At 38.4% G+C, this 13,197-nt stretch overlaps 2 protein-coding genes and 1 long non-coding RNA gene across 7 annotated transcripts in view; 1 reads left to right on the forward strand and 2 right to left on the reverse strand.

The window, feature by feature from the left end:
- Nucleotides 1–1,186: 1,186 nt before the first annotated feature.
- LOC103505501 (lactosylceramide 4-alpha-galactosyltransferase-like) lies at nucleotides 1,187–5,942 on the reverse strand. 2 transcript variants are annotated; one of them, XM_026820841.1, is made up of 5 exons: nucleotides 3,611–5,942; nucleotides 3,019–3,185; nucleotides 2,179–2,377; nucleotides 1,779–1,858; nucleotides 1,187–1,488 (listed from the first exon to the last, which is right to left on the reverse strand). In XM_026820841.1, exons 1-5 carry the CDS (start codon nucleotides 4,070–4,072, stop codon nucleotides 1,197–1,199), a joined length of 1,200 nt encoding a protein of 399 aa, XP_026676642.1. In that variant the 5' UTR covers nucleotides 4,073–5,942; the 3' UTR covers nucleotides 1,187–1,196. The 2 variants fall into 2 exon arrangements, with proteins under 2 accessions (XP_026676642.1, XP_008468060.1); XM_008469838.3 differs by lacking the exon at nucleotides 1,779–1,858 and having other exon boundaries at nucleotides 1,187–1,466.
- Nucleotides 5,943–8,418: 2,476 nt separating this feature from the next.
- Nucleotides 8,419–9,659, forward strand: LOC113465895. The gene is made up of 2 exons (XR_003390471.1): nucleotides 8,419–9,130; nucleotides 9,215–9,659. It is a non-coding gene; the product is annotated as an uncharacterized LOC113465895 (long non-coding RNA).
- A 527-nt stretch (nucleotides 9,660–10,186) lies between these two features.
- LOC103505505 (speckle-type POZ protein A) overlaps nucleotides 10,187–13,197 on the reverse strand; it is a 144,028-nt gene continuing 141,017 nt past the window's right edge. For all 4 annotated transcript variants that reach the window (XM_026820838.1, XM_026820839.1, XM_026820837.1 and 1 more), the window contains 3 exons: nucleotides 12,715–12,893; nucleotides 11,823–11,965; nucleotides 10,187–11,167 (listed from right to left, as the gene is read on the reverse strand). In XM_026820838.1, coding sequence (XP_026676639.1) covers nucleotides 11,023–11,167; nucleotides 11,823–11,965; nucleotides 12,715–12,893 — 467 coding nt within the window. In that variant the 3' untranslated portion in view covers nucleotides 10,187–11,022. The remainder of the gene's footprint in view (nucleotides 11,168–11,822; nucleotides 11,966–12,714; nucleotides 12,894–13,197) is intronic.

Consider the following 13,197-nt stretch of genomic DNA (forward strand, 5'->3'; position numbering starts at 1 on the left):
AAGACGGAATACAACATGAGAATGAATAAAAAGAAAACAAAAATACTCACATGTAGTCGAAACCTGGAAGACCTCAGAATAAGACCAATATTCATTGACAGTGAGAGAATAGAATGGACGACAGTGCTCTTTTGAATCAAACTTCTTTTGACGTTAACTTCAATCGCTGAAAATGCCTTCCTTTTGGAACATACAGTTTCAAGATCGGTATAAAAACCTCTAACGAACATACAGTTTCGAGCTCGGGATAAAAACCTCTATATAACAGTGTAAGTAGTAAGTACTCTTTTGACGTTCACTTCAAAAAACTCTCATGGTGACTTCAATAAATCACTGAAAATACCTCCTTTTGGGACATAACAGCTTCGAACTTCAGCAACAGTGTGGGCTTTTCTTTTGCAATCCACTTCAAGTTCAATAAATCACCGAAAATACCTCCTTTAGAAGCATATTAACACATCAGAGCTAAAAGCAAAATTTTCGAAAAGCTCAGGACTACTATTTTCAACCCAATTTGACGTTCACTTCAATAAATCACCCAAAAAAGCCAATTTGACGTGTACTTCAACAAATCACTGAAAAAAAGCCTTTCTTTGGGACACAAACACTTTAAAGCTGGAACTCAGAAAACAGGCTACGTAGGACTACTGTCAACCACTGTTTACGTCCATTACTGATTACCAACCTCTCAGCAATCCACAGATGTGGACGCATTAAGGTTAGCTCTCCGCCGATAAAATATGTCCCGGTACGCAGGTCCCCATTGGGACTGAGTCATATACAAATGACCGGTGTAATTAGAATGTCATTAAAATAACAGATGTATTGATTGAGCTGTTAAGCTGTGACTCGGTGCAGCAGGGTGAGTATACAGCACGCGACTTTCTATTACCATATGTCATTCATTAAAAATAATAATAGAATCGTGAGGGGAAGGTAACCGCCTGTCGAGGTTAACGCCTCTCTACCACCTAACCCTTAGAGCTATGTGGAATTCTCAAATAAATGAGGATAAAATTTCATGCCTCACCTGGGATCGAACCCACGCCCTCCTGATTACCAGGACGTGACTTTCTGTTATCTGGCATTAATTAACCAATGCCATTGAATAGACAAACCAAAGGCACCAATGAACAGTGCAACCCCAAATTGAAAAAAAAAAAAAAAAAAAAAAAAAAAAAAAAACAGTACCTCGCTCAAAATTGTTCCCCAGCCAGGTTACTCACTCGCGGGCAGTATCTTCGTGCTATCTGTGCGTACGGCTGCTCCGAGCCCAACTTCACCGGAACCCGCTTAGTAAATGAATTCCACACATGTAGGGCATAGCTATCGCGGAACAAAGACATGGTAGCCGGAGCGTTCGTTTCGTTCAGGTAGTCTGCCCAGTGCTCCCAATGGACGGGATAGAAGAAGCGGGGCGGGTAGATGGTGAAGTTTCGGCAGGAGATGATGTTGTGTGCGTAGCTCTGTGTGGAAGGAATACAATAGAATGGAATATATGTACCTTCTTTATTCAGCCCGAATAGGACTGAAAAGTCCCCTTTACCCCGGCAATCTAATAATAATAGACTCGTGAGTGGAAAGTAACCCCTAGGCGAGGTTACCGCCGGAGACATTCTCTACAACCTAACCCTTATCGCTCCATTATCATGTGGTCGAATTCTCAAATAAATGAGTATTAAATTTCATGCCTCGGCTGGTATTGAACTCGCTCCCTCCTGTTTACCAGGCGAGGGTCTTGACCACTACCCCAACGAGGCAATTGGTAGTCTGCATAGTGTTCCCAATGGACGGGATAGAAGAAGCGGGGCGGGTAGATGGTGAAGTTTCGGCAGGAGATGATGTTGTGTGCATAGCTCTGTGTGGAAGGAATAGAATAGAATGAAATATATGTAGGTACCTTCTTTATTCAGCCCGAATAGGACTGAAAAGTCCCCTTTACCCCGGCAATCTAATAATAATAATAGACTCATGAGTGGAAAGTAACCCCTAGGCGAGGTTACCACCGGAGGCATTCTCTACAACCTAACCCTTATCGCTCCATTATCATGTGGTCGAATTCTCATATAAATGAGTATGAAATTTCATGCCTCGGCTGGTATTGAACCAGCTCCCTCCTGTTTACCAGGCGAGGGTCTTGACCACTACCCCAACGATTAATTGACGAGTATAATTTACCTGAGGTTTACACTCAGCTTTGAGCAGCCTGGTTAGAACTCCAGGGCCGTTCGCCCCCCATTCCGTGGTCTTGAAGTTGTCCCTGAGCTCTCGCAATGCCGCCCCTGATAACCAATGGTCCTTGTCTAGGTGTATAACACCGGCCGCGACTACAGATGAAGATTCCGCCCCTGCATAGTTGTGCAGACTCTCCAGCGATCTGTGGAATTGAAGTGAAATGTTATTGCTTTGGTCAAATATTCAGATAATTTATGCCGATCAAAAAGTTTCGCGGGCCTTTTCAAAGTTTTGACGTTAAATACCGGCCGAACTGTACATTTTTCGAGTTCCGGCCCGCGGACACTTTTGATCGTCATAAATTATGGAAGCTGTCTGCAAAATTTGAGCGACCTGTGGCTAAAGGTAAAGTCGTGAGAAGCGCTGGTTCTTTTCGGGCTTTTTCCTGTATAGCCCTAATAGCGGAACTTTGGTTGGGAATAACGGCCGAACCGTACCTTCGGGAAACAGGGCCCAGGGATATGTTTGATCTACATAATATATCGAATCTCTGTGCCAAGTTTGAGCGACTTTGGCTGAAATTTAAAGGCCTGAGCATTGCTGACTCCTTTTGAACTTTTTCCAAGTTTTGGCGTTAAATACCGGCCGAACTGTACATTTTTCGAATTCCGGCCCGCGGACACTTTTGATCGTCATAAATTATGGAAGCTGTCTGCAAAATTTGAGCGACTTGTGGCTAAAGATAAAGTCGTAAGAAGCGCTAGTTCCTTTTCAGCTTTTTCCCTCTATAGCCCTGAATAGCGGAACTTTGGTCCGGATAGAATAAACCTTTACTTTACTTACTTGATAACAATAAAATCCAGATCGAGATAGGTGCCACCGTATTTATACAGGGTGACATATCGGAGTAGATCACTCATATGAGACAGGGGCCATAGACTGGTGAGGATAGCATCCTGGGTGTAGAAACCGTGTAGAGGGGTGTTCTGAAAATAGCGACCCAGGTCGACCTGCAAGACGAGAAAAGTGGATAAGTAAGATAAAGTCTAATTCAGACCGTCAAGACGCGTCTTAACGGTAAAAGCTTCAAACCTAGATCTGTCGGACGTCTGAGACATATAGGTCACACACAAGATTTTACCACCACTCACACTCAGACTGTCTGACAGATCGCTGTCTGTTGAACGTGAATGGTGGGCATGAAGAAAACTTTTATGATACATAATTATGCACATACATGTCCCTACCTGTACCAACAATGTACTTATACATATGTCAAAATATACATGCATAGAGGACCTTGGTTAGACTGCGGGGTTAAAAGGACTTTCCAGTCCTATCCTAGCAGGATAAACAAGGTATATTCTATTCTACATGGTTTATGATTTTGGTGTCTTCTAAGATTAATAAAAAATTAAAAAAATCTCATTCTCACCTGTACAATATGCACGTTCTGGTACTCATACAGACGGTCAATCAGGGGGTTCCGGGTTCGATTCCGCACCGACGCGATCACCACCACGTACACCTGCACGCCGGGGTTCATCATTGCGGCCGATTCAATGGAACACGCTTGCCGTAGCGTCAATTCCACGCCGTCCGCATGCGTACACGACGTTTCCAAGAAGAAAATGGAGTTGTCCGGGACGTCCAATCGCGTTATGTCGTCGAACGCGAAGTCCTTTTCGACGCCGCTTAGGACGCAGTTGATGTTTTGAACGCGGTAACCGCTTCGCCAATACTCGATATAGCGGAGGGGCTGTTTGACGCGAAACACGAAATGGTTGAGGAAGCGTGGACTGAGGAAGATGTGAACGCCTAGAAGGAAGCTGAGGGTGAGGCAGACGGCGGTCAGGTAGAGCAGGGCCCGCTGGAGATAAGCTGGGTGCGGGTGCATGGTAGATAAATTAGATGGTGAGGTATTAGGAGGATAGGAGGTTAGACAATACGGTAGGGTTACCAGATTACAGATTACACGAGAGGAGGTATTGGGGAGGGTGCGGGTGCATGGTAGATGGTGAGGTATTAGGAGATTAAAAAAAGGGGGGGTTTACGAGATTACAGATTATACGAGAGGAGGTATAAGGACCCCAAATAAGAAACGCCGGACCAAGTGGGAAAAGGTGCAGTAAAAGAAGGAGATGGAGGAGGAGGTATTAGCAGGTTATAGAATATAGGGGGTTTACGAGATTACAGATTACACGAGAGGAGGTATTGAGAAAATGAATAAGAAATGCCGAGCCCCAAATAAGATTGGGAAAAGATGCAGTAAAACTAGAAGAGGAAGAGGAATTAGGAGATGAAGTTTTTACAAGGAGAAGAGTTTGAACAAAAGGATTTTATTGTTACCGGGAGAGGGAACAGGGACTACAATAGGGTTAACAAAATGTTACAAGAACTTAGTACAAAATAATTGTGTAAGTACATGAGATTCCGATTTGTAATAAACTATACAAAAACTATTTGTACAATGAAAATTCCATACAAGATGTTTTGTTTACAAGATTTTCGTTACAAGAGATTCATACAAAAATAAATTTGTACACAACATATTCGTTCTAGAAATTTGTGCACACAAAGAAAATAAACAATAAAATTGTTAAATGAGGGGAAAACGACTATAAAGTAAAATAAATAATTTGAAAATAAAAAGGTAATAATTAAAATCTATCTTTTACAAGTAAAATGGACGAAAATAAAAGAGATTTCCAAGGGAAATTATAAATTAGGGAAAAATCTAAAATTAAAGAGATTTTCAAAAACAATGAAGAAGTAATAAGGAGTTATCTAGGTAATATTATTGGAATGGTCAGTTTTAAGGTTGTTAAAATTGAAATGGTCATGTTATCAATAGAAAAAAAATTAAGACTGAGAAATATTGTAAAAGCACTATGTAGCTACTAAAGGACTAGTAGTAGACCCCTACTTTTCTTATCTCAAATTATATGTTTACAGAGATATGCTCTGTAAGTACATATGTCGGTTGCCAAAGCATCCCAGCATCTTATCTTACAATGAATGCTCTTCCAAACACAGGCATAAAATTAAATTGATTAGAAAAAAAAAATGCTTTATTTCCGAGGTCTAAAAAAATGTTACAGCAATTGGTGACTGTTCTTTTAGTTATTCAGGGGGTGTTCTAGTAAGTAAACAGCTTAGGTCAAAAATCATTGAGAGATTTTGAATATTTCTTTTACAACTTCCTCAGTTAATTGGACAAGCCAAAATGGCTTCTATAGTCCATGCATAAAGTACAAAGGGGTAACATTTTGTGAGTACAAATAACATAATAAGCTGACTGGTGCATTGAAAAAACAAGAGGAATATCTAAGTACTTAAGTTAAAGAAGACATTTCGAGAATAACAATGTTCTTAGGACTTAGGACTAATAGGAACAAATGAATCTAAAAATTCTATACCTACCTAATCTAAAAACTAAAATTTGTAAATAAATATTTTTTAATAAATAAAAATCTGCTTCACATATATATAATTCTATCACTAAAAATCTAAAATTTGTAAAATATTTCTTCATAAGTAAATAAGATTTGGAATCTGAGAATGGAATGTAAAAGAAATAGCAAGCTAATAGAATTCAAAGTCATATTACATTGTCAGATCATTCCTGCAAATGGCCTTGTTGCTAAATTGTACAAAAAAGGTAATAAAAAAAAATTGTCAGATCAAAGTTACTAAAATTAGCTGCCAGTATTTGAACTAATTGGAAGAAAGGAGACACAAAGAATCTTCTGTATACAGTGACTTATTTGCGGCTCCATCACTTCGGTGGCGTGCCTGTGGGAAAGGAAATGGGATGGTTAGAGAGATCTATTTGTAAACCAAAGAACTGTGTATTCTGAGCCTTAATACGGAGTAACTATTTCCAAGAATCGAACGCCAGGATGCAATCTCGTCGCTTTCGTCTGACGGTTTTTCTGGAAACCGTACCATTTTGAAGGGGGTTTTCGGTATTACCATTTTTTCGCTGGTAATCTTAGTTTTCTCTTAACTTCTCAGTTTTTATATAAATAATTGGAAAATATTTTTCTTCTTCCTAGCCTTTTCCTGTTAAATAGGGTCGGCGTCAGTCAATTCCAGGCAGCCCTATTGTGATCTCATGTCCTAATCAGTCTTCTCTCCAGTTTGGGCTCACAAAATCTTTCCACCTTTTTCTCGGTCTTCCTTTTCTCCCCCTCACTTCGATCCTTTCAATTCTTTTCCCTAGGTGGCTCTCATCTCTTCTTCCATGACCTTGATCAAAGTTACTAAAATTAGCTGCCAGTATTTGAACTAATTGGAAGAAAGGAGACACAAAGAATCTTCTGTATACAGTGACTTATTTCCGGTCTACAGTCACTCTCCTCTCCTGATTGGAAACTATGTATATTCATCATCTGTATCAATCCTAAGATAGGTTTATAGCTTCATGTCTGCAAATGTTTCAGACCCAGAGTATTTCACAATTTGGTCTATGTATCTTTCTCTTCTTCCTCCTTTAATAAATAATAATGGTAAAAAAGGTGTTTGTTTATCCTTTTGGATTAGGATCAGTTTTTCCAACTTAGGAGCAAATTTTCCCAAGGGTAGAATATGTCCAACTCTTCCAATTTAGATGCAGATTTTTCCGAGAGCAGAACATGTCCAGCACAATGATATTACACTGGTGTGCAAGACATGAGACTTGACAAAGGTTGGTACTGAATTTGATACTGCTCAGTAGTATCTTGTAGGGTAGTTGCAACAGGGATGTATGTTCTGAAAGTAAACCATAGAGAAAATTATTAGGCTGTGTCTAGTTGTCAACACTATGGTTGACTGATATCTGTCCAAGTACCTGCCTGATCCTAAGTACTTTGCTGAGGTCCCAGGCAATGTCAAGTGACTGTAGTCTAGATATGTAGATATCTACCTCCTTCAATTCTTCTCTACTTCAGTAATACCTACTGTCATAACTTTTAGGATCTTCCCCGTGCCTTAAGGGATCACATGAGGTGGTCCCTGGGCGAAGCCACCGTGCCGCAAAGGTCAAAAAACAAAATTGAAGCTGTGCCGCAAAGAGTTAAGTACCTGCCTGATCCTAAGTACTTTGCTGAGGTCCCAGGCAATGTCAAGTGACTGTATACTGACTGTAGTCTAGATATGTAGATATCTACCTCCTTCAGTTCTTCTCTACTTCAGTAATACCTACTGTCGTAACTTTAGCAAAGGCCATGGGTTTGACTTGTGCCCGGGAAAACTTCATCCTGGGCAGATAAGGTTTGTTTGCAGAATGACTGGCTTTCTCCTATCCCATCCTTCTCTTTTGGATTTTGAGTACTATGATACAGTTTCCTAGTCATGTTATTGGATGGGCTATAGCGTATAGCGATGGGCTATCAAATGGATTTATCAAGACACTTACCTAACAACTAACGACTCTAAAATGCTTACCTAGGGCAGTTAAACATACAGTTTTCACTCAATGTCAAATAAGTACTCACTTGTTGAAAAATATTGAGTTTTCCTTCACTTCATGAGTAGATTTCAAGATTTTCCGGATGACTCATTTCTCATTTTCTATTTCCAGATTTTTCAGTTTCTGATTTTGAAAATTTGATTTTTTTTTGTAAACACAAGGAGGTTACAATCTGTGGATACTAATTCCTTCGAGTAGAAAAAGTGAGGCTAAAAAAAAAGATTGTTTCAAAGATAATGCACTTTTCTTGGGTAGAGCGTCTGCCTTGTTGGCGCTAGGTCACGGGTTCGATTCCCGCCCGGGACGGATTTTATCCTCAGGGAATAGGGTTCATTCTCGGAACAGCTTTCTCCTATCCTTTCTTCCTTCTCTCTTCGATTTCGGGACTGACCTAAGCAGTTACAGTTCCCTCTGCGTTAAACCTCTTGAAAAAAAGGTTGATCATGGTATGTGCCTGTCGGTCCAAGAACAGCTCTTGTCTGTGTAAAAAAAAAAAAAAAAAAAATGCACTGGGCGGGAATCGAGCAGGCGTTCTTGCGCTTACAAGACAAGCACGTTATGTTCCAAGCCAACACGGTTGGTCTTCTTACTCTTCTTCCAAGCTATCTTTCCAGGACCCATCCAAGCTAGACTTCCTTAAATGCAAAATTAGAAGACAGATCTCGTTCAAAAAACATTTTGATTGTATATTTTAATAAAAATATCAGTAATTTTTATTTTATTATTTTTTTGTCTCTTTTCTTTTTTTTACATTTAAAATTATTTCTGTTTATCTAATTTTTACAAGAAAAATTACAGATTGGTTCCAAAATTTCAAATTTCATGGCTGATTTTTTTTTTTTTTTTTCATCTGATTTTAAAACTCTCAAAGGACAGAGTAGGTCAAGTGTTGCTTATTTGGAAATAATAAATGAATAAATAGAAAATATATTAATCTGCAAGTGAAAAAAGGGACCAAAAATGGTTTCCAGATGATAAATTCTATTCTATGTATGGTACCAAGAAAATTCTATTCTATGTATGGTACCAAGACAAGACAATTGAAGACAAAGTTTGGTTGGCTCAATGTATGGTACCTAGATAGTTTTCTCTATGATTTTTGAACCATTCAAAATGAAATTTTGAAAGTTGCACTTAAGATAAATTTTAATTTTCGATTGTTTATTGATTAAGAAGCAGCTAAAACTACAAACTAGGAAAAAAAATCAAAGTGAGAGAATAATAAGAGACTAAATTACACAGTAATTAACTCGAAATAATAATTGTATTTTTTCTTCTTTTTCTTTTATTTTAACACAAAAAAGTCAATTAAAAGGAAAAAAAATCTTACATTTGTAACACATCACAATTTTTTATCTTAACTTACGAGAGAAACTAATTGATTACTTTAAATTTAAATTTTAGAAAGTAAAAATACAATACCTACTGATTTTTTTTTGTTTACTTCTCAAATAGTTGAGGACTTGGATTGGAAAGATAATGTTAGAGGGGAGATTTGAGGTCATTAATAGGACGGGAATATTATTTATTCTCAAATAGTTGAGGACTTGGATTGGAAAGATAATGTTAGAGGGGAGATTTGAGGTCATTAATAGGACGGGAATATTATTTAGAGTATCTTTGAATTAAAAGATACTTTTCCTGCTGTTGGTAACACTCGACAACACAGTAGGTCGATTGAACTGAAACTGTAGTTCTTCCTTTTTACTTAAATCAAGATAAGTTGAGTTATGATTTCTTGAAAAATATTCGGAATAAGTAAAATATTTCAGAGATTTATTATTACATAAATTTATTTTCTTGAAAAACTAATTTTAGTTGATGAGGCATTTTGCCATTCCATGAGCCTACACAAGTCACAAAACATTCAAAGGATATCTCTGTTTTGACTACCAAAATCAAAGGATTTTGCTGGAAAATAAAAATGTTTGGCACATAAAAACAAGAAATCCAGGGGTTCAAGAATTTGAAGAGGGGGCGACAACTGATAGAAGTGAAGCCGAAATTTAGTAAGGTAACTTAAAACAAGGGAAAAGGTATTACAGTTAATTTTGAAATCTACAGGGGCGCAAAATGAGCGTATCTTTTTCTTCCGTACATATAGGAAACTTACTTCGCAGAAAATGGTCAGCTTGTCCTCGGGCAGGAGGCCGTTCAGCTCGTCCAAAAGGAAATCTCGCCGGATGAACTTCTTGAAGCCCCAATCCTTGCCCTGTACAAACCGGTATGCCCGCTGACTCTCTGCAAGGGGAGGGGGAAAAGAAGATTAAGATTGGGAATTAGAATCCTGGGAGTTCAAACTTTTTCTTCTAGCTAAGATCACATATTAGGGAACAATACAAAACTCTACAGTCATTTCTGAACCACAATACATAACATACTTTGAAGAGCATACATGCACACTGTGCCAAGCCAATAAATACCTACAAATCAAAGACCATCTAAAACTGGAAATTTTACAAAATCTATGAAATCAAAATCGCACGCTTATGAAAAGCAGAGAGAACTGTGAAATTTCAATGTGAACTAAAATAAATAAATTTGAAAAATGTGTAATTCCAATTATTCCAGTAAACTAATCAGAAATAATTTTGAAAAGTACAAGAAATTTCAGCCAGGTTTTCTTTCAAATATTTTTTTAACCTTACAACTTTATGATTAAATTTGGGAACACAAAAAAGAAGAAGGAAAATTTAATAATTCATTCAATTTAGTTTCGTAATTATTAAAATTCTTTTATTATTCTGAGATCGACGAAAAATATATTATTATTCATAGAAAATAAAAAATATATCGTTTTTTATAAATAATATATCCTTTAACAACAGCATGTTTTCAGTTTAAATACAGGTGATGAATGTTTCTTCCAGACAAGTCAGGTTAGGAGAACCAAATCATTACATGAAAGTAAAATCGAAAAATCAAACAAGAATAATAATAAACTGAATATTAAACAAATTAGGTAGGTACATAGGTACTGATTTTCTTTAATCACGATCGAATAAACTACAAGCTAAAAAATTCCCGGAGGGACGGGCCCAGCTTGTTTATATTATGCTAGGACAGCGTCAAAGACAGAATTTCAATCAGGACCACCATTTGAATTCCCTCCAGCTAACTGATAAGAGTGTTAAGAGAAAAAATAATATCTGAATATATATAAAAATAAAAAATCAATACAGCAGATCAACATAACTATAACTCTCTTTCAACCTGTATTTAAACCAAAAACAATTTCATGGCGGTCATTTTTTTTCCGGACAAAAAATTTCGACTGCGCCAGTTTTGAAAAAAATTCAAATTTCACTTTTTTTCATTATTATTTAACATCGGTGTTTTTTTTGTATCATCTTTTGTTGTTTTTAGCAAGACAATGGCGATTGAGAAGGGTTTCAGCTCTGTTTGACCCGCTTCCTCGGAGGGCCTATGGGTGGAATTTGCTGGGTTGCGAGGGCGCGAAAGGCCTCCGCTATGAGGTGCGGGTGTGACAGGATCATTTGCTTCCAGCCAACTGTGTCCATCACTTCGGTGGCGTGCCTGTGGGAAAGGAAATGGGATGGTTAGAGAGGTCTATTTGTAAACCAAAGAACTGTGTATTCTGAGCTTAAATACGGAGTAACTATTTTCGAGAATCGAATGCCATGCAATCTTGTCGCTTTGGTCTGACGGTTTTTCTGGAAACCGTACCATTTTGAAGGGGGTTTTCGCTATTACCATTTTTTCGCTGTTAATCTTAGTTTTCTCTTATCTTCTCAAGTTTTATATAAATAATTAGAAAATATTTTTCTTCTTCCTAGCCTTTTCCTATTAAATAGGGTCGACCTCAGTCAATTCCAGGCAGAGCTATTGTGATCTCATGTCCTAATCAGTCTTCTCTCCAGTTTGGGCTCACAAAATCTTTCCACCTTTTTCTCGGTCTTCCTTTTCTCCCCCTCACTTCCATCTTTTCAATTTTTTTCCCTAGGTGGCTCTCATCTCTTCTTCCATGACCACACCACTACAGTCACTCTCCTCTCCTGATTGGAAACTATGTATATTCATCATCTGTATCAATCCTAAGATAGGTTTATAGCTTCATGTCTGCATATGTTTCAGACCCAGAGTATTTCACAATTTGGTCGATGTATCTTTCTCTTCTTCCTCCTTTAATAAATAATAATGGTAAGAAAAGGTAATTAAGTGTTTGACTTACGTATTGATAAATTCTATGGCCTGTGTTTTGAGTTGGTCCGCACTGTGCAGATCAGCAAGGATGAGGATCTCAGCGGCGTTCTCTATCGAGAGGTTTGTGCACAAGGCTTCCTCGCACATCACTTTCAGCCTTTCCAGAGCGTACTGAAAGCAAATAAATCGGTTTTGTTGATATAATAGGGTTGTTTTTGATCGTTAAAACAGGGTTAAATGGTAGATTACCTGGGACACCATACAGCTCTGTTACATATAAAAATTATTAGGCAACCTGACGACAGGTGATCAGGTCTACCTGATAGTGTGTGTGCTCATCATGTGTCAGATCTACCTGATAGTGTGTGTGTGTGCCCATCAGGTATGCCTGATCTGATGACCTGAGAACTCAACTTGTTCGCGGCTAACAGATCTTCTTTTCGCCATTCGTTACTCTTTTTCCCTCCCAATCGTTTTTCTCCTCCCCCTCCTAACTTCCTCCCCTCCTCCTCCTTCCCCCTCAGTTTTTATTTCCATCTCTTCCTAGTATTCTAGCCATCCCTCCCTCCCCTTCTCCTTGGTTCCATCGGATTTCCTCCCCTCCCTTTTCTCCTCCCCTCTGTTTCATGTTAACCTTACAGTCATCATGTAAAGGTCGTGACCTTTGCAGAAAAAAGAGGCGAATAAATAAATAAATGACTCTCTCTCTCCCTCGCTCTTGCTCTCTCTCTCTCTCTCTCTCTCTTCGTTCCATGTTTGCTTCTTATTTGCTTTTTCTTAGGAAACATCTCGACTATCTCAAACTGTTATTTCTTTCTTATTTGTGCTGTTTTTCCTTCAGTTTTCTCTCTTGCTAAGGAAAAGGCAGTTTTTGAAGAGCTTTGAATGTTTGATAGAAGGAACTGTAACTACTGACTCACCTTGTCCGCGGCTGCTAACAGATCGTCGGCCATCTTGTCTAGCGAGGTTGAGCGCCCCGTGTATATGAACCGTAACATTTCCCTCAACACATCCGCGTCCACATCCGCTATGTCCACTCGGTTGTGCTTTCTCTCCTCCATCTCGTGCTCGAACATCGCCATGAACACCGGACTCTGGGCTGTGGAGACGAGGACAAGAACCGCGGGGTTAGAATAGAATAATGGTGCTTAAAGAATCGCGAGATTAGAGAAAAACGAAATTTTATTTCCCCAAATTTAAAGTACATAAGAAAAAGTAATTTCCCAATTTTGAAAATTTGGACCGATTGCAAATACTTTCTCATTACTAGTAGGTATAACTTCGGTATAACAGTCTACAGTTACTGTAGAAATAGAAAAAAAAAAACTAATAATAATAAAAAAATACTCCGTATGTACCTATGTCTTTAGACTGTGGGGTTAAAAGGACTTTTCACTCTCATC

This window comes from Diaphorina citri, unplaced genomic scaffold (genome assembly GCF_000475195.1).
Source record: "Diaphorina citri unplaced genomic scaffold, Diaci psyllid genome assembly version 1.1 scaffold179, whole genome shotgun sequence".
NCBI classification, from domain to species: Eukaryota; Metazoa; Arthropoda; class Insecta; order Hemiptera; family Psyllidae; genus Diaphorina; species Diaphorina citri.